Source organism: Varroa jacobsoni, unplaced genomic scaffold (genome assembly GCF_002532875.2).
Source record: "Varroa jacobsoni isolate VJ856 unplaced genomic scaffold, vjacob_1.0 scaffold_350, whole genome shotgun sequence".
NCBI lineage: Eukaryota > Metazoa > Arthropoda > Arachnida > Mesostigmata > Varroidae > Varroa > Varroa jacobsoni.
This window is the reverse complement of record NW_019213252.1, coordinates 48,011-69,000: the sequence shown is the minus strand read 5'-3', so window position 1 is coordinate 69,000 and position 20,990 is coordinate 48,011. Positions and strand designations below refer to the sequence as shown.

Below are 20,990 nucleotides of genomic sequence, written 5' to 3'. Positions count from 1 at the left end.
CACATGGTCCTTACGGCAACAAGCTCCACTATGTGTACTTAGATGAATCAATTGGTGCTTTTCTTAGCGAACGCCTTTGGCGAACGATCATGATAAGTCCTCGGAATTACTTCGGTAATTTTGCATCAAGGACCTGTCCTTATTAAAACGTCTAGTCGGTATGAGTCCTACTGGATTTATCTGAGGATTTCCCAACAGACCTATGAAACGGCATGGTAACAACGTACCAATGGTCACTACTTATTAACGATAAAATTTGAACTAGAATTAAATGGCAATGCAATCCGTTCATCAATGGTTCCGTCAGTTAGTACCTTTCGTGTCCTTAATCGTAATTAATTGGCCTATTGATTATATCGCTTAAGATCAACATGTTCTATGTCATCTAATTGCGGCTGACCGTAGCTGTGAATCTCACTTTTTATATTTTTTTCCGAGCCAGCAACTTTACGCGCATTTTCAAAACAGCATTTCCGAAGTGCATCGACATGAGGATTCACTGGTGGCATTCATTTAGAAATATGGATTAACCCAACTGAAAATACTACTCGAACTCGATATGGATTTATCATAACAAAGTCGAATTTCTAGTATGATAAATATCACAAAGTTAGACAATGATCTTCCACAAATAGAAGCCTGTCAATCACCGACTTCTAACACTTATTTTGTGTCTTTAAAGGTCTCATAGGGCTAATGAATGAAGGCAGTTATGGTTCGCAATGCGCGATATTCTTCCACAAAGGAAACTGTTATCATGGCTTTATCTTAAATTAATGTAATATATATCTTTGTCGTTTACTCCGGCAAAATTTTCACGTAAAGGCTCTCCTTGATCCATTATATCTACGTACACTAAGATAATAAGAGGCGTACCTTTTTATTACGTTTAATTATTAACGGTAGTAAGCTTCACTTATGTAGTCAAGGCTGAATAGGCTCGTACACGCTATGTTTGCCAATACACTGAGCATGCAATGTTTTTTCAAGGTCATTGGCGTGGCTTTGCAGGAACCGCAGATGAGCACGGCACCTTTTGCAGCGAGAGTCTCTTTTTGCTGGTTTTGTTTAGTCTTATCCCTCGCGCAAATTGTGCGTCGTGCTCCCCTGTTGATACTGATCTTCTCATGACGACCATTCGAACTTACTGGATACGAGAAAGGGATACGGAGCTGTCCCCCTTAATTTTACTAGCGGGCTAAGCCAGAAGGATTCAACATGGAGAGCGCACACTCGCAGGAAACTAAAACGAACGTCAACATAAAATCTATGGGATTCCCTTGCTGTCGATTCCGTTTGTTGGTTCTGAGTGAACACAAAACCTCCATCTTATTCTATTCCCCATTTCCAGGCCATGTTTTTTGCGCTGGGCTAAGTCCGCTCTTCTACTTCCCTTCCCCTACGAAAAAGAGGGACCTCAAATATAAGGTAGCCACCTCTCAATCAGCCCCATCACTTACCTAGTCAATTCCACAAAAGCATCGCCTCTCCTTTCCCTTACAGATCCCTATGACCGCCACGGTTCAGAGACGCTTATGGTTGACCGGCTGTCTGGCTGCTCCTGTGCCTCCATGTGCGTCAGCGCTCCGTAGGGGGCGCCACGTTCGTCTCTTCGCTGCTGCCTCCTCTTGGCCTTCCTCCTCGAGGCAGCAGCACCAGCGTTCTTCGAGAAGGGTATGCAATCGTCTTAGTACGGCTACCGCAGACTTCTGATTCTTCTTAACTCAGCTATTCACCTGGCCATTCGTCTATTGGTATTCGGAGGTCTGCCAATTACTGCTCTATTAGTAAGGTGTTCTCAACAAGTCTGGATTTTTGCTAATTCACTGTGCTAGCATGATTGTTCTGTACTGCTACAGCAGCTCCACCAACCGCCCTGATCAACTGCGACAGCGCTGAGAGACCTATGCATTTACGTGAGCCGTCTTACGTATATGTCTAACGAGGTAATACTCCCACGGCAGCAATGGGTGTTGACCGTTCTATCACTACTGCTGCTGCTCGTGTGAATGGTAACGATGTTGCTGGCCTTTACGGCGGACGCGGTGTGCAGGACTAGCTGATGCCTCTGCTGCATCCGCTACCTATTCGATCACTAACTCGCTTACCTTTTCTTCATATATCTACCGCTACTCTCTCGAAGGCTGAGAAGGCCTTTGCGCAGTCAGGTAGCACGCTGGTGCCTGTGGTCCAGGTAGTCTTCCTCTTTCTGCTGTTAGTTGCTGCTGGTGTTGCTTGTAACGGTAGTGTTGTACATCGTGATGCTTTCTGGTACCGCGAGTAGCAGCGCGCGCGGTTTTCGACGATGAACAGGTCGCACTGCACAACGAACAAAGGAATCTTACAAGCAGTAGAGGAACGAGATCATAGCGAAGAAACCCTATTCTATTCTACCGTATCCACCAGTTATACTTCGTTTGCGCTAAATTCATGCGGTACTGCGCGTAACTAATATGTGGCCGATGAAAGGGCTTCAAGCTTAATACTGGTAGATCCGTCGAAAGAGTTTCCGGTTAACTAAATCAATGTCGTGGAGACAGCGACGGCGGCGACGACGTTCATACCGTGAGTGTGGTCCAGCTTTGCTGGCGTCGCAGCTGTCACAACAAAGAAGTCAAGTGAAAATCGATGTCCTTGCTGGACAAGTAAAGCAAATGAAGAGTGCTCGATGACTTAAGCTATGTGTGTTCATGTGTAAATGGCGGTAGTATACCGCTGCGTTTCTTAGCTTACAGGTATACAACAAGGTAGGTCACTATATAGCTCCAAATCGATGAGGTTTCTGGTGCTTCTTCAATAACACAGGACCCGATGATACCAGGAAACGTATCGCCGATTCCGGTGCGTTCATAGCAAGCCCCATTGTACGAAGACAACGTCAGAGGCAGGCGAAAGTGACAGCAACAGCTAAAATGTTGACCGGAACCAATGACGTTAGGTCTAGTCCGGTGTCGACGAAGCAGTCTGTAGGGGCGTCAGAGCGTGCCACTTGGCCACGCTATTTCGTCAAGCACATGTGCTGCGTCCGGGAGCGTGTCGTTAGAGAATTCGGGCACATCAAGTAGGTGTCGTTCTGAAATCAACTCAATCGAATGCAATCATGTATAGAGCATATTTGCCACTCGTTACTAAAAGACCTACAAGAACACGACGTATTTTCTTTTACAGCTACCATGCTGAGCCGGATGCAGATTCATTTAATCAGAGAGGGGCAAATATGTTTGACTATTGTTATTTCATTATTATCTTTGATGCACTTTTCGACTTCTCTATGAGATATTGTTCTTATTCAATAAAATATTAAGATAAACCAAGCGAACCTAGACGTGTAAATTCTTATATCCTGCTACCAAATATATGTCCTTTTCCGTTGTGTTCTAGTCTCCATAAGGAAATTTCATTCGTTCGATCAATTTTCAGGTTTCGATAGTTATTTTCGACATACAGATTAACTTTATGCACAGTAATAAGGAAGTTATTGATCAATCTGAGATTATCTATTCTTTTAAGCGGTTAACGATCTGCTCTATTGCGGAATTTTAAAATAGAAAGTAATGTGACGGTACTCCTACGAATCGACACTATAGTTCAATGTAATTTTCGTATGAAATAGTTCTAAGTTATTTTTAGAAATTGCATTTGTTTTGCTAGTTAAGGACGGCAGATTTAGCAACCATGCGTCGGCCTTATCCTAAGTTTGTTTTTACTTATTCGTTGAAGGTACGCACAGAACTAGTTCCACTGATAGGTGGTTGAATTTGAGTAGATCTCAAGTAAGGCAAGTGTAATTTGGCAAATAATGTGGGCATTTTTTACTTTATTATTGCCTTAGAGAAGAGCGCGACCGCGCGTTGCTTCCCCAAAGGCCTAGAAGGACACAATCAAGAAGACCGTAAAATAATGACATGGGGGCGGTACGTTCAATACTAATAGTATGCTTGGAATTCCTAGTTTAATTATGGTCCCTACTATAAGCACCATCGATCAATTGCAGTAGATAACAACTTCTACTTCCCCGCCTCGTCAAAGGACAAATGTTCAGGCTGTAGTGTTCATCCCGCAGTTGTACAACCGTCTTATGAATAACCGCTCAACCCTAAAAGCCCGTTGAACACTTCTCGGTTATTATATGAGTATGCAAATATACGATCTACTCGATAGCTAGCAATACGGAAAGAGGTCAGCCTTAGGTGCAGGTATAAACAATGGGCGTCATTTTACCGTGGTAACTGAAAGGCTATCGCAGGGCTGTGGCACATACTCTATAATCGACGTCATGAACTGCTTTGTGCCTTTAATTGTCTACGAACACCATGTCCGGGTCGGTTATTAGTGGCCTTTGTTATGTTAACAGTGGTCAATAAGTGATTTGCTGAAATTTTTCCCTAGCAAATACCCGAGTAAATTCATCTATATAATCTAGCTTTCAAATAAGTTTGGGCACTTATCTCAAGTGCTGCCAACATAAAAGTTATCGAGGAATCACTAAAAAATTAGTAGAGCTATGGTTAAATGTTTTCTCGTCTTTCGAGGATTTGCTCTGCCTTACCTAGGACATAACAGATCTGCTCTCTTCGTGTTTGCCCTTATTCTTTTTCTAACGACACCTATAGTGTATATATAAATTGAGAAACTAGCAATTTATTTTGCAAATTTTTTTTATACTTGCTAAAAGTCTTCCAGATCTTTCTATGATACATCATTTACTTCTGTTGTAATAATGTATTTTCCGCCGTTCAGCTCCTACTGTAGCGGTTCGCTGTTATCCGATTCAACCTCTGTATCTTTGTTTTTACCAAATTTTCGTTGCTGCTACCATACTACTTAGGAGATACCCTTCTTTACCCTTCTTGTAACCAGGCCACATCACACATTCTCACGGAAACTATACTGGCCTGCCCACGGTCAAGGGCATTTTGGATTGTCGCGGTGCTTCACAGTTCTGCGCCATTAAGACTGTCTATTCTACAGTGTTAAAGCCGTAGTATTCTGAGCAAGTCGATCACGATGCCGTCCGGACAGATTTCCCAGTCCCGTTAGAGTAAGCGAACCTTCTGGTAACATTTATGCTAAGACCGCTGCTGCGCTATAGTACTACTTTCTGTTTGCCCTCGTAAACCAGTCAGCTGCGTCGTGAGATGTGGTTGTTCATAGCCATCGTTTGAGAGATACTGTTGGTATTAAGCATGTGCATCTGCGTCTGAAGAAGAACCCTTATACGTAGAACAGCCCCGTTGCAAACACCGGCGTTGCGACGCTCTTGTGACAGGAACAACGGCGGCTGTAGTATTGTCTCGACCTGTGTGACAAAAAGAGAGCAAGCATCAAATGATCACGCTTAGGTACGTAGATACGCAGACAGATTTGCATTTTGTACCTTGGGCAGAGCCATTAGACAGAACAGATGCTCACCAGACGGACAATTCTCTAAGACAGCTCTTTTTCGTACGAACTAGCTGAAACGTAACAATGCCAACAAGACTAGAGCCGCTACAACTAGCGCCACGCTCAACTGAAGAACAGCTGAGGTGTTGGAAAATGCGTAAATTCGTTACTCTAACTATAGATGTAAGTAAGTCGATAAGTGTGTGTATTCTTCTGCCGGAACAACCTAGCCACCCACCTGTTTTTTCCCTTCTGGGCCCACTCAAAAAACAAAGGATGAAGAGTGAATATGTAAGGCCGATGAATGTATCACTTTGATCTGAAACCCTTTCTAGTACGAGTAATATATGCTGTACAGAATGCCTTTCCTACGCCTTAATTGTAAACCCTTGATGGGACTGTTGAAACGTTACCATGAACACAAACTGATAACAAAAGATTTCCGCAATAACATTTGGGCATACAGACATAATCTTTTGTATAGCTTGCGACCATTCTAAAAATAACTACATCACTTAATTATCCAATACCAGATGCTTACGCACATTATTCTTTGAGATTTAAGCAAGATGCATAATGAAAGATCTTATCTCCAAGCAAGCCTAGGTAGTAGACGATATTAAGTCGGCGTTCCAACTAAGGTTAGCCTGCGACCTTATGACCGATAAAAATGACTGAGACAGTCTTCTGTTCAGTGAGTGATCCACCTAAAACAGACCTCAGGCCAACAGCAGCCTCTCGCAGCAGGCACGGTCCCATTTAGCTGAGGCGCGGCAAAGTGAAGGCCTTTTAAATATCTCAATTATTGTTTTAACAACGGCACCAGCAACAGAAAACGATTGCAGGCTTCTTATGGTAAACCGAGCGAATTGAGTAAAAGATGAAGATCAGGTAGAGCAGGAAATGTACAAAGTTATCAAAATATTTTTTTCTTTTCGATTTGCGTGTAATGTATTTTGGCTATCTGTTCAAGTTGACCAGACCAGGGAAACTTAGCAACTTACGCTCGCGAATCGCGATTTACAGGTTAGGCAAAATAATTCCACCATTGTTATCATTTAGTAATAAGTACTGCGAGCGAATTACTTTGGTGCAGGAAGAAGAACACACACAATGCAAAAAATGTTTTCAAAAAGAGAAAAGACAAATTTTTTTTTACATACCTATGCATTGCATTTGAGCGAAAAGTCAGAAGCATGTAAACTTTGACGCCAAAGGCCAAAGCGATATTATTACTCCGTGTAGTCCTAACAACAGTATAATTTAAGAGTACCTTCAGCCATTTAAACAGAGTCAAGACTGACCCGTTACGTTATTACCATAAATAACTCTGCCAATCGCTACGTGTAAATATATGTCTCAATATGAGACAAATTTAACTGAATAGCACAATAAAGGAATGTCGTTACTCTTATCTGGAGATGCAGTTCACAACCGTAGATGTGCTAAACAAAAGCTAGCCAGCTAAGGCCAATGTCACAACAAGCTCTCCTCTTTCATAGGTCGAAAACGATCGCTTTTAGAAGCGGTAAATAGGGCCACTTCTGCACTTCCTTTTCTATCACGGCCTATAATGTCGACCGGCTGATAACTGATGTCGTATTTTCATGGGCTAAATTCAAGCTTTAGCGAGCATTTATTGCTATTACTGCGCTATACGCCATGCGTTTCACATACGATATGTTGGTAGCAAAAAAATGGAAGTATGCCTTTTGTTTCTCTGCTAGTGTATCGTATCAGGGAGAAAAAAAAAACAAAGTTTTTAAAACTGTTTATTTAAAGCATGTGGAAATCTACTGGTGAAGTGGTTACAATCACGCGGCAGCTTGGTGTTTCTCTACGTAAGCGTCGTGACATGGCATTTACGTAAAAACTGTACAACGTATATACTTCGTGTATAGCTCATTTTTCTGGCACGTCGGTTTTTCTAACCCGTGTATTTCGAGTTTTACGTCCAGTATCGCTGTCACTCATTCCATCAGCGCGACGTGCGTTTATTCACAGGCTCGAACATATACCACGACGTGTCCTTAAGATTACGAGGCAACGACGTTCCCTATTAAGCTATCACGGAAACAGGCTTTTCTGACTAGCTGGACCTAACCTTAACGACACCTAAGGAATATTTGCATTTTTGATTGAACTTTCCTGTATTCATATGATGATCGTAAAAGGCTTACTGAAGTGAACAGTTTAAAGTAGATTAGCCCTATGGTAGCGCTAAAACTAGTAGCTGGAAGTACTGGCCAGCTAACGTAGCAAGGGTATAGGATTTGAAACATGGACACGTTTGATCCCGTTTATGACATGTACTTGCTCTACGCACTTGCTAACGCGAAACATTTAAACAAGCAGCACTACAGTTTGGTCCTAACCCTACGGTCGTTATGAGCTTATTGCTCATTGTGGCAGACGTACATCAACCGGGCGTTTATGCCGTTTGTAGTCATCGATTTTGCAAATATTATATGGAACTTCTACATAGAGGAAATACATTTTAAAGTAATGGAAGTAGCTTCGAAGTGGCCACAAGTTGGCAAACTTCTCGAGGAGCTCTTAAGGATAGGTTCAGATACTAACTGAAACGCTATAGTCTCTTGCACGGTAGCTCGCTCAGTCGGAATCGGCCAACTGCTATAGGATTAAAGGAAAGAAATCGAGAATTGATAAAATGTCTATGAGGATTTTTCGAAGAAGATGATTGTGGTCGGTTCTATAGATATTAGAAAAATTAGGGCGGCCTTAGTCAAAGTTAGGAAAAATAGCCTTTTAGCCGACTTCATATATAAGCGCACACAAGGGGGCAAATCGAATAAGGGATACACTAAGCCAAACAGTTTTCGGAAGCCGGAGTTCCTATGCTTGAGCGCACAGAAGCGCACAATCCTTTAGCAAGTTCTTATAACAGGAATGGCTTCGCAAAAGTCTAGCAGCTTCTGAGCAGCTCTGGGGGATTACATAGCGTACGCATTAGAATCAACGTCTGTTAACAGACGACTTTTTTCATCTCTAATGCATAACATGTTATTAATTTTAAAAAAAAAATCTGATTTGGCAAAAGCATATGTTGCGGGTAAATAAATACCTGATAAGTGTTAACTAGTCTTGTTCCAAATTTTGCTCCACGGTTTATACTGTGCGGTGACTGTGTACGCAAGCAGAACCTAAAAGAGCGAGATCCGCTAGCAGCTGGTTTTTCTCGATACTTCTTACGATACTACAACGCAGGCAAAAAAAAAGGTTAGAAATTAAGGTTATCCAGAGTATATATTAAACCATATTAAGGCACTTAACGGTGTAATAGATACAGGAACCGGAACGGCAGTATAAAAGACCTAGCCTTAAATCAGGTATAAATGAAGAGATCGAGATGTATTTTAACAGTATTATTATTATTATCATTAGTGTCGTTAGGCTTTTACAAAGGAATCTGAAAAACTTTGACATAAAACATTGTTCAAACTAATGGGACTATAACAAAGGCTTTTAAATATGTGATAGAGGTATCCTCCTTTATTTTTGATGCACTTGTTCCGGTGATCTGGCAGCTTCCAGACGAGTACCTACAATTCGTCTTCCTATATGTAATTCCTCTATCTATGACTTCCCGAAGTAAATCGAAAGTAACATACGCTTGCCCAGCAATTGCTTTTTTTTTGTTAAAAGCCTCTTAGTCACACGGATTTAGATCGAGAAAACCAGTGTGTTGTAGTCAGTGTTGAATATTTCTTTGCTTAATTCAGTCTGACGTTGTTATCAAGTAACCAAACTGCGTGTTTTCGATTACCATGCCATAGCCTCATGAATCGCTCTAGGAAGGCGCTGTTTCGTTTTCGACGACTATCTTTTAGAACCAAGTGCTCCTTAAGTCCATTGCAAATACTACCTTCAGCTTGCTTTGAAACGTACTTGGCACTGAACTGAAATTCTCTCAAGGGTGACCCCGTTCTCTCGCCTAACTCCTCTCCGGCTAGCGATCTATATTGAGCCATGTCAGGTCTACCGCGACCATCTGCTCCAGGAAAGTGTTTTGTTGTAGTCTTTAAACTTGCAGATGAGTGTACCGCACGCATCTTCGACTGGCGTAGAGTCAATTCATTAGAGACTTATCTTTTACTCAATTTACGCATTTTCAGTGTATGGGTTATAACTCCATTACAAATTACATGTGAAATATTAGATTTTGCCGAATGAGTCCTCAGACGCCAAATTCTGCTCTCATAAAAAGCCTGCTCGATTGTGGCCTCTCTTCTTGTCCTTCGGGTCCTGATATCTAGTCACTTCTTCTCTCGTCTTCAACACTTCAATCTCCGTAACTGAAATTTGTGCACCACTCACGTACTGTGCTCTTGCCTGAAGTTCCCTTGCTTTATGTCTTCGCCGATTTTCGATGAATTTCCACAGTACTGCGGTCTTAGAGATACAAAAACTCGACTAACAAACATTGCCTAGCAAGACTAAAGGAGGTTTGCCTTCTGAACTTACTTTTCCTGGAGTAAATTCAACTGGTTTTCACTAACTAGTTTCCAGAAAACTGGAACATTTATCCGCCAAATTTCGTCTGCTAGCGGCGCGTAATTAAAAAATTTTTTAAAGTTCATTCACTCGTCATGAACTTCACCATGGTCCCTAACTAAGCTCCTTGGCTGCGGCGCACCAATCGACTGTGGTGGTGCCGTGAAAATGAATGAGTCCGCTAAATAAACATAATGATCTTAATCATGCGATGACCTTCTGTACACTTTGTGTCGAACCCATGTGACGATCGCGGTCGACCTGCTTCCGATCGCTGGAGGGCTTAGCCAGTCTTGTGGCTGTTACGAGCGATTGCGTTTAGTGATTATAGAGAAAACAGTTAGGTGCAAGAGTTTTGCTGTTGTTTAAGTATGACTGGTCAATAGATCCAATCGAAATCCCCTTCCGGCAAACGATTAGGCTGATTTTGATATTATTATCGTTGCATGGGCAACGCTCTCTTGGTCTATTGGTTGGGAATCTTTGCTTAGAGTATCGGTTACATTTGATAAACTTATGGTAGTAGGCCTGAACTGCGTACACGACTAGGTACGCATTACATCAGCCTATACCAGAAATCACATGGCGTATTTGGTTATCATCATTGCTAGGCCGTGTAAAACGAATTGCCGTTGAGTATCATGGTCAGATAAACGCACGTTTACCCGTATATTGTCTGTTTTGAAGGATATAATACACTTGAATGTTATTAAGTGAATGGAATATTTTGCGTCACATAAATTAGCGGTGTAAAAAAACATAACTGATGAGTATGCCGCTCCTGTATGTGGTCAAATATGTGTCTCAGCGTTTTTAGCAATGACTGAAGGCATACTGATTGCGACACGGCAAAAGCACACCGGTAACCGTTCCTCACATCATAGCACTGAGATCTTATTTATGAAAGTTGCATGAACCCTATGAACTAAGCAGATAGGCTTCGTTGCAGGCCTGGTGTAAGGCGCGCCAATGAGTGTACAGTGTTAGTCAGAAAAATGGAAAGGAGTAAATTCGTTGAAATTGAAATATGTGAGGTGCAGCGACATATTATTACTAACTAAGCGTATGGGCTTCCTCAATCAATGCTTATGCCGTTGCATAATAAAACTAATTGAAAAAATTAGTAGCAGAATCGATCTTGCTTGGCATACTTGGCCAATTGTGGATTCAAATGTCCGCAGACAAACTATCATATTTATACATCTGTTATTATTTGTATAAGACAATGTACGAGTCAATCAAAAAGTCAATATACGATAAATCCACTAAAAAAATGAAATGTACTATCAATTCAATAGGTTCATTGAATTTGATTAGTAGGCCTAACGGCCCGTAAACCTAGAGTTTCACGTAAATAGTCCTTAGTTAGCCAGTAGATCTCTGCGCAATCTGTGCGCTCTAATCTGACTAATTATTAGTAGCATAATAATAGTCGTTTGTTTTTAGGTTCCAGGCTCTGTTCTATGCCAACTCATACGTATATGGTTAATAATATATAATAATAAGAATAAAAAGTATGTTAATGTAACAGGAGGTGTGAGAACCCCCATGGCTAGATTATAATAACTTAGAACTTCGCACAGATCACAAATACTCATACTCAGAGAAAGATGGGCTAATTTGAGAGCGTCTACGTGGAACCCCAAAGTTACAGAAAGCTAGAGCTCTCTTTATTAAGCGTAATTATGAAGTTGGTCCTACACTAATTTTAATTAATCTTAGTCTATCTGTTAAATACATTTGACACTTGTCTGCTGTGTCCTTAATGCTTACCTATAATGTAGAACGCCCATTGGAAACAGTAAGGTAATACTGCATATTTTAAAACAGCCATCTTACCGAGACCACAAATTATAAAATGTCTCCCAAGGGAATTTTAGTGCTATTTCAAAAGAGGAATGTTTCTAGGTAAAATCAGTAGTACCTCGTTCGCAGTCTAACCAAGGACTGGTCAACTGGTCTAAGAATAACCTATTTTTTTGCCCTATGGTACTAACTCCTATCATATGACAGCGGATCTCCTTGGGTTAACTTGGGCCTGTTTTTTTTGAGATCAATTAGGTCCCTTCAGGCAGCAAATTCGAGAAATCTCTATCATTTAAGATCTAAATGGTAGCGCCTGACAACAGCGCAAACACTGCAATGGGAAATTACTTGTATTATAAACAGATGTAAATAAATGTATTGTAATTAATAAAAGGAAGAAGCTGTTTGTAGCAGAATCTAAAACACCCACATTTGAAACACATCGATTTGAATAGTTTATACTTCCCTAATAGCGGCGCTGAGTCTGAAAGAAATTCTGTGTTTTTATTTCTCCGAAAACGGTCAACTTCTTCGGTATATACAAGAGGCGTCTGTCTGCATTTGTCACATCGGTATGATGTGGTACAATTCTAAAGATGTGTACCATAGGATAGCTTTCGGAAACTACAGTAACTACAAGACTGTAGCTGGATTTTAAGGGTGTGGTATTGGTTACAAGACCGCCAGCACTGGTCCAGAATGAATCTTGCAAAAAAGAATCACTTATTTGAAAGACAGCTGAAAATTTTGCTTACCGTGTTACTGGCATCGTTGCTACTGTTGCAGGTGGATGAACGCCCCGCCTCGGCCGGACGAGCCATACGTGCCCACCGAGATAGAGCACATTGCTAACGTCGTTACGCATTTGGTTAGTATTATAATTTTGTGTGCTGTTTCTGGCTTGCCGATGGGGATACGTTTATCGTTAGACACCGTCCACGGCGAGTTATATAAAAGTGTCAACATACAAAAAGGCAGCTGTAGTTGAAAAACCAATAGATCCCAAAAACAGCTTTCCGAGACTGTATATCGCCGTTCTCATCATAGTCAACTGTTAGCTTGTAAATTTCAATTCAGCATCCATAATAGCAGTGCCTCAACGAAAATTGCGAAACGATATATAAGTATATACATATGCTAGAATACTCTACTTCGTTTGCTCTACGATGTGCGGCCTATAGTAGCTAATGAATATGAAATGGTCATAGTGATAGACAAGATGAACAAACATTTCGTTGATTTCTCTGACAGGTTAAAGTTAGATCTCGTTATCATTGCAAAAACGTCGGAACTTCACTCCCAAACAAAAACAATCCTGAGTATCAGCAAAGTATCTCACAACACTTAGCAGATCCGTGAAACCAATAATTCTAGTAATGAGCATGATCGTTGAATGCGCAAGATTTTTTTATTCCACAAAGTATATCTTGTCAGCCACTAAATAGCGGCATTCACGCATATGCAACAACGTTATATATACGAAAAAGAAAGAAAAAAAACTCGATTATATGTCTATAACAAATTATCCTTGTTGTATTTATTGTTTACTGCATAATTTGCAGCTAGCGGTGGTGCCGAGCTACAAAGGGATGTGGCATCTACTTAACGAATCGGAGTCCCGTGGACAACAAATCTGCGCCATCCTCTATGGTTCCGCTCTTATAGCGCTATTTCTTGTGTCGACGATCTTCCATTCGATATTTTTCTGCGGAAAATTACAGTGAGCAGTCTAAACTAGGATGCATGCAGCCACTCGTTTGTAGGACGCAGAGCTGGCCTATTTTCCTTAGCGTAGTTAGGTCTAGCTAGAGCTATTGGGCATTGCTGTGCTACGAGGTGCCATGGAGGTAGTAACTAATTTATAGAATTTAATTAACCCTACTCATCAACGATCCGTCCCCGCTACTCGCTTATTTAACAATATAAGATGGTCAACAGAACTGTCAATATATAATATTCATATAGCACTGGTTCCACGGAGGAGAACAACCGGAATGTTTGATGAGCAATATTTCTCTCTAACATTTTATTTGTGCAATTTCTCAGTCTTATATCGCTATTATTAAGCACAAATAAGTGCTTCATATAAATAAGTGCCAACCGCTTCAACGTGTTAAAGATTAATTCCAGCCCCATATATATGTATAGGGGATTGTACGGGACAAGGCTATATACGGATACGAATTTTTCTTTGACAAAATTTCTCTGAATTTCTGTCGAATAGTATAAAAAGAAATGATCAATTTTGCTATACTACCATAGTTTTACCCGTTCTAAAGGAACGTTTTAGCAAACTATTGAGTGGCATTGCTCTGAAGCTTCAATGAGCCAGGATGAACTGAGGTCATGTGTGTTTCTCGAACACAAATGTTAATTTTGTAAAGAAACCGAAGCATCTAGATTATTACGCATACGCGTATGTATATATACGTCAAAGCAAACTAAGACACCGTATTTGCTGGACCACACATCGTTGTCGTTTTTGTAAAAAGTTTTCGCGACATCACGCTTCGTTCAGACGAAACAGCATCAAAACCACGGTGCGATATTTATTGTCGTGGATCAAAATTTACCGTGAATGACTAGTTAAACCAGAACCGTGCCGGTAAAACTGATTTGAAGGACGGCACGCATATCGTTAGCATAGCTCCTCGCTCCTAGACAGAGCTTCATATGTGCTCATCGTAGACGCACCGTAATCTCTGAACTTGGCAGATAGTTACTGCAAAGCATCGCCTTTTCTGGCCATAAGCACAATCTTTTTCTGAAAAAATGTCTTCCCTTTAGCTCTGTTGAACGAAATAGTTAGTAGCTCATCTAACCACAACTGTTTTAATCCAGGATCTATCATTAGCCTGATTGGTGTTCTGCTTATCTAATTGCAGAGATTTGAAGCGCTCATTACATCGGCTGGACCGCTCGACGATCTACTTCTTCATTGCATCGTCGTATACACCGTGGCTTATGCTCAAAGACTTCCACACTCTATGGGATCGTAGCCAGATTTTTCTGATCTGGATTTCCTGTTTCGCTGGAATTTTGTATCAACGACGATACCACGAAAAGTACAAGACATTTAGCGTCATCATGTACTGTTCCATCGCTATATTTCCAATAGCGACCGTCCTCAATATGGTTTGTACAGGCGCACCTCAACCTCATAACGATTTCGACATTTTGTAGCTGTGCTTATCCCTACACGGTAAATCTCAGTACTCAATGCGTGTCCCATTGACAAGAACACAGTCGAGCTCAGCTCGTGCCATGTTAATATTTATTGCCTTCATCCCTGCAGCATTAACGATCATTTCGGTGAGGTTTACCAAAAATGTCTGAATTTTTACTTACATTTAGCATTTCCTTGGGTGTTGGCAGGTTCATGGTATTAAGCGAAATTATCCTAATCACGTAATAATCATATGAACCAGCACGTGCCACTAGCAGCCGTAGATTATACCCAAATTGGGTCTAGATTACGTCTGCATGTAGGATCGCTAAATCCCATCGATATTTTCCGTTTCCAATGGCCGCATCCACTGCGGTATATATTTTCAAATATCTCCGTAATGACCGCCCACTGAAGAAAAACACAATTAGGGCTTCCATGCTGTTTGCCTGCTGTCTAGCTTGCACAGTCTGTCAGGCGACATCCGTTATTTAGCACACTTCAGTCGTTTTCTGTCGCTTACCTACATATAACATATAAGAACTAATTAATATCTGATAGTAGATAGTTAATATCTGATCCAACATAATATTACTATCACAATTTGTATCTATTCAGTGCAAACGTTACAAGATGTTAAAAATATCCAGTTGAATCTTCATTAAGAATTGATCTTATGTTAACAAGCAGCTACATCGACTGCAGCAAATACTCACTCAGCGTTTGCAATTCTTTTTGTTGGGCAGGACATTTTATTCGATACCTGTCTCGACCTTTCCTCAGCCTATATTATTAGGCGTCACGATAATTTATAATATATCGCGATATCGTAATTATGCTTGGAGTAGAACAATATCTATATATATATATATATATATTTGATTAAACTTGCATGTCGTACACATCCTGCTCAAACGATAAGTAATAAGCTTGCGATCGTATTTGCAAGAAAAAAAATCACCTCAATATGTATCGTTCCATATTGCGTAATTCATTGATCAGGCTCCTTGCGCGTGGTGATGCCAAAACCGTTATTTTTCAAATCCAACCGACCAGTTCAAAGGACCATCTAACCATCCGATAGCTCTTCTCGCTCGATTTTTCTCTGTCGCTTTTTTGATGCAGCGTCCACTTACAGGCATTGGCGAATTGGCGCTCGGTGGTTTCTTCTACCTCGTGGGCGTAATATTTTTCAAGCTCGATGGCCGTATTCCGTTGGCTCACGCCATTTGGCACATTTGCGTCGACCTAGCAGCTCTCATACATTTCAATGCGATTGCCACGCATCTGTATCAGCAACAACTACAACAACAACAGCAGCAGCAACAACAACAACAACTCGCAGCTCCAGTGGAACCAGCTGTCGAAGGCACCGCCGCACTCGTGTCTGTGGAGCCACCTCAGGTCACCGCAAGTTGAAAGCTTGTTATTGTCGTTGAAAGAGGGAAAACAGGAAAAATTATAGAAAATATCTAGATCACGATATGAACCACTGCGAGGTGCGTAACAAACTAGCGCTAGCTAGAAATGTTAGATGAAAGGACACTAAGTTCATTGGGATGCCGCCATGATTGTTTAGTGGCGTATTCGCCTGCTAATCTTAGCAACACGTTGTGGTGTGGGTTCAAATCCGGTCGTAGACGCACTTCGTCTCGTGCTAGAAGCCACCCGATGGAATACCTAACGACTCGAAACGTAGGGGCTGCTTCGTGCCCGATCTTGATACGGCCGATACCTTAAAATCGTGACACCTAAAAGAAAGAGGGCGTTCCCAAGTAGTGTGCCATAAGCGCACGTTCTTATCGATGCAATAAGGAGAAATTTCGAAGGCAGCGACGAATTTCAGCAGACGAAGATTGTTCCTAGTGAAAACCAAAGTGAATGGTACTGGTTGGCAGATAGGGTTCTTCCTTTTCTTCATTGCTTTTAATCTAGAAAAGTATCAACGTCTTTGCAAAGTCCCGGGACCGTGCAGCCATTTTTTTTTAAATTCTACTAAAAATGATACGCACATTCGTTATTGTTTCTCAGCGTAGAGCTATTTCGGATGTAATCGGATGACATTCCCTTGCTAAAAGAATGGGGTCTTCATATTATGTGGTCAATCAGCACAATATTATATGGGTCAACCGAAATCATGTAATTTATGTACAGATTCCTGAGTATAGCTCGATGCTGGTATCTTTTTCTGATGCCACGATTTTACCAAGTCAGTCAGGCTCTTGGATAATGCAGTTAAATCCTTCTATCATGCACAGGCATCCGTGAGCAATTAACGCTCGTTATTGCAAATCTCTTAGAAATACGCGGACCTAAAACGGGATATAAAAACATCCCCATCCAATGACCCAAAAAAAGCAACATAGTTAAGATTTATCGTTATAAAACAAACCAACTAAATACTGCGTAAACCTTATCCCCTGCCGGAGTGCGGAAAAGGAGCCTGGGTCTAGATTGCTGCGATTCTACTCATATCGGCATTGATTCATCACCGCAAGATGAATAACGCAGAATTTCGTTTTCCAGCACTAGTTAATGGAGGTCAAGTGACGCCTACCTCAGCCTCCTCGGAGTGATACCACCGAGTGCTTGACTTGGCTTGTAAAATATGTACAAAATGTATTTACTTATTCCGTAGCATTGTATGCAAAGGCAGTAACAATTAGGTTGGCATTTGACATCAATACCCGAGGCGTCAGGTGTTTGAGTCATAGAAAATAAAAGAGAAAAATAGAAATAATAGAGAAAAGAAAATAAAAAAAAAAAAATTATTGCCTCTTGACCCGCATTCGGTTAGTGGAAATATGTTGGGTACTTTATGATTATATATTTATAGGTAGCCAATAAAAGTGCGGTCGAAAAATGTAGGCAGTTCGTGTGGCTATTCTTTGCCCTAGCGACTGCGTATACATTCTATCCTATTTATGCTGACGGCTTTTACCGCGATCATGCGAAAAACGATTTCCGTAAGGACAGACAGGCATCTGTCGTCGTCGTCGTCGTCGTCGTTGTCGTCGTCGTCGTCGTCGTCGTCGTCGTCGTCGTCGTCGTCGTTTGCTATGTACTTCACCGCTCCCAATAAGAAAAGATATTCATCTTGAGCTCTCCGTCTTGATGAGGCAGTAAGCTGTGCGAAGTTATATATTAAAAAAATACACATGGACATCGCTTACCCTTTTGAACCTGGAGTACACACCGTTACTCACCGTTATCCGATTTCCTCTTGGCAAAGTACGAGGTTTCTGAAGGGTTTCTACGAGGTTCTGCATTTCTTCTTCTTACAGAAGAAGAAATGCAGAAAAACACAAGAATTGGCACACACACATAACGCATTGCTGAATTTTTGACGATGCCTCCTCGGCCTCCGAAGCATTCCGCCTGTGTGATATGTACAAGCGTATGTTACGACAGTTATTACACACTAAACCAGCGAACGGATTGAGTATTTATTATAAAAAGAAAAACCATAATATTATAAATTAGGGCTGTGGGTAAATATTGTAAAGCACCGAGAATTGACGATGTAGAGAATTTTAATCGCGTTGCTGGACAACAAGCGCAAATGTGTTCCTAGCTTTCGGGCTATTCTTCTGCAATGCCAAAAGACAAAAACAGTTAAACTAAGATGATTTTCCATCAATAGATTTGTTATTACTTGGCAATATGTGTCTGTTAGCTTAAAAGCAATACATTCTTTTTAAGCTTTTATTTCAAGTTATTCAGTTTATTAGATAAATAGACTGCTAATTCGAGTGCTCACCATAATTTATATATATATATATATATATTAAATTTAGTAATAATTATTAAAAAACAGTAATTACTATAATGGAAAACGTAACTTTTTCAAATTATTCAAAGATTGTCATAATAGCTCTATGGTAATTAAACTTACAAATATTCGCATCACATTTTAATAACATATTACTAATCAATTTACGTTTTTCTATTATAGTATCACATAGATAATAACAATACTTAGGGAAATATATAATTAATTGACATCATATTCGGTTTGTTTAGTGAGAGTGATTAAAAGAATTAACAAGTTCAGCTATGTTCCAAACCGTCTTCCCTCTGTTCTGATTTTATAACAGGCCAAGAGTCCTACTGTTATTTACAACGACACAGCATAATAAACAATACATAGTTCATTAGACATTCTTCCTTATGTATATATCCGTACGGAAAATACATATTACGTAACGTAAGGGCGTCGGTTGTCGCATGAAGTTCCATCAACACAACTGTGGTCAATGTAATGTCAAGTTATTGATAGAAGTAGTAGTTACGATACCGTACCGTACATAGCTCGTCGTCTTTTAAAGTATGCACAATAAATAGAAATTCATAATTATGATAATTGCAATGACGATTAGAATGAAGCTATTAAAGATCCACTTCTGCCTATCTCCAAGTGTGCTTTATAAATACAGTAGAGAGCACGGAAGAAGATAAACTATCGGCGAAAACTGCAAGAACGGATGCAACAACAGTAGTAATAACTGACGGAAATTCGTGTTAGAAATAGTTTTAAGAAAAAATAAAAAAAAACACGAAGGTTTCCGTGCCGGAGTTGAAGGAGGCCTCGCATCAATGGTTTAATAACGTCGTTGAAAAACATAAGCTCAATGCCCGGACAACAAATACTACCATCTGAGCTTTTTGTAATAGAAAAATACCTATAAAATGTTTCATATATTGACGCCAGGTTCAACGTCTACTATATCAGCGTAAGAGAGTTACTCGAACTCATTAACAGTCAGTCGTCTGATCTGGCCAATTTGCGCTTCAGACAGTTAATAACCCCTCTGCCAGTACCATGGCTGCCCCCTTTTTGACCTACTCGTCAACAATTGAATTTTTTTCTCTAGATTCATTGGATTGGCCGCCGCCGCCGCCACCACTACGAATGCAGCCTTTATTTTTAGGGCTGAGTGTTTAAAAAGATTGACTCATATCTCCACACACATCAACGCAAATAGTTGCTACGCGACTATTGTTTGCTCCCTCTATGAAATGTGCAGAACTTCAGGAGATTAGTAATTTATAATCTATATAGAATACTTAAATTATAATAAATCATGAAATGGGATTATTACATATCGGGATAGCCTTTTAGTATATGTAGAAATGAATTAATTAATTAATTAATCCTCCAGGCCCAACGAGCATTTTTCGTAGTATATGCTTGTAGTAGTATATATTTTACTTTAATGTAAAACGTGAATATCAAAGACGACGTGGTCAAAGAAGATATTTGGGAAAATCAAAAGGACGATTAGATAGTCCATGATACGATTCTGTTTAGATGACCCTAAACCTCTGAACATTTGACCCTCTTTACCATGCGCCTATACAGTGAAGTTCAGACAAGGACGGACTGGTTGTTTGTCAACGAATGCATAACAATACGTAAAGCTCTCTAAAGGGAAACCTCATTTGCCTCAAAGAAAATGAAACATATCGATTGTTCGATCGTTTGTATAACAGCAACTCCTGTACTCCTTAGACTGCTGCCGCCACCTCCAGCTTGGTTTACTTCTTCGGCTGTTTTGACATTAACGAACATCAACTATATCGGATCTAACATAATTTTAAATAAAATATAAGGAACATCATATATATATATATATATATATATATATATATATATATAAAGCAATTAATAATAAAACCGTATAACCTATAAATATCGTATAGAGACATGTTGAGCGACGCACGCAATACCGATGCATAAAACTGTCATGACGGAATGTAGTAGATAAATAAAGGAAACTTGTATAGGCAATTTTGGCCTTTTCCATTTTTTTAGATAACTATTGACTAGCATTTACTGGGGCCATCTCTACTTACCGAGTTCAGAAACAATAAAACTTCCTTACACACATAAAAATGTTCGATAAACAGCATCATTAAATTACTCGGAGCCGAGATTCGACATAATTTGCCCCCTATTTTTCTTCCCTTAACGTGAGAAAAAGATATTCTTGAATACTGCTAATAAACTACTAAATTACTAATAAACTCGAAAGCGTAATGTGCTTTTATGAGGTGGTGATTTAGAGAACGCTTTAGGTTCCCATATTTTCGGGCTAAAAATTGTATATGTTCACTT

General features: G+C 40.2%; 2 protein-coding genes across 2 annotated transcripts; one reads left to right on the top strand and one right to left on the bottom strand.

Moving 5' to 3' along the window:
* The first annotated feature begins 2,444 nt into the window (after positions 1-2,444).
* On the top strand, positions 2,445-20,663 carry LOC111259593 (monocyte to macrophage differentiation factor 2). The gene is made up of 6 exons (XM_022831752.2): positions 2,445-2,565; positions 2,806-3,061; positions 12,493-12,574; positions 13,269-13,426; positions 14,592-14,841; positions 15,998-20,663. Exons 1-6 carry the CDS (start codon positions 2,526-2,528, stop codon positions 16,289-16,291), a joined length of 1,080 nt encoding a protein of 359 aa, XP_022687487.2. The 5' UTR covers positions 2,445-2,525; the 3' UTR covers positions 16,292-20,663.
* LOC111259594 (uncharacterized) lies at positions 3,789-15,992 on the bottom strand. Its single transcript, XM_086967962.1, has 4 exons — positions 15,834-15,992; positions 15,055-15,395; positions 8,471-8,602; positions 3,789-5,299 (listed from the first exon to the last, which is right to left on the bottom strand). The coding sequence occupies exons 2-4, from the start codon at positions 15,085-15,087 to the stop codon at positions 5,123-5,125; spliced, it is 342 nt and encodes a 113-aa protein (XP_086824088.1). The 5' UTR covers positions 15,088-15,395; positions 15,834-15,992; the 3' UTR covers positions 3,789-5,122.
* Positions 20,664-20,990: the final 327 nt, after the last annotated feature.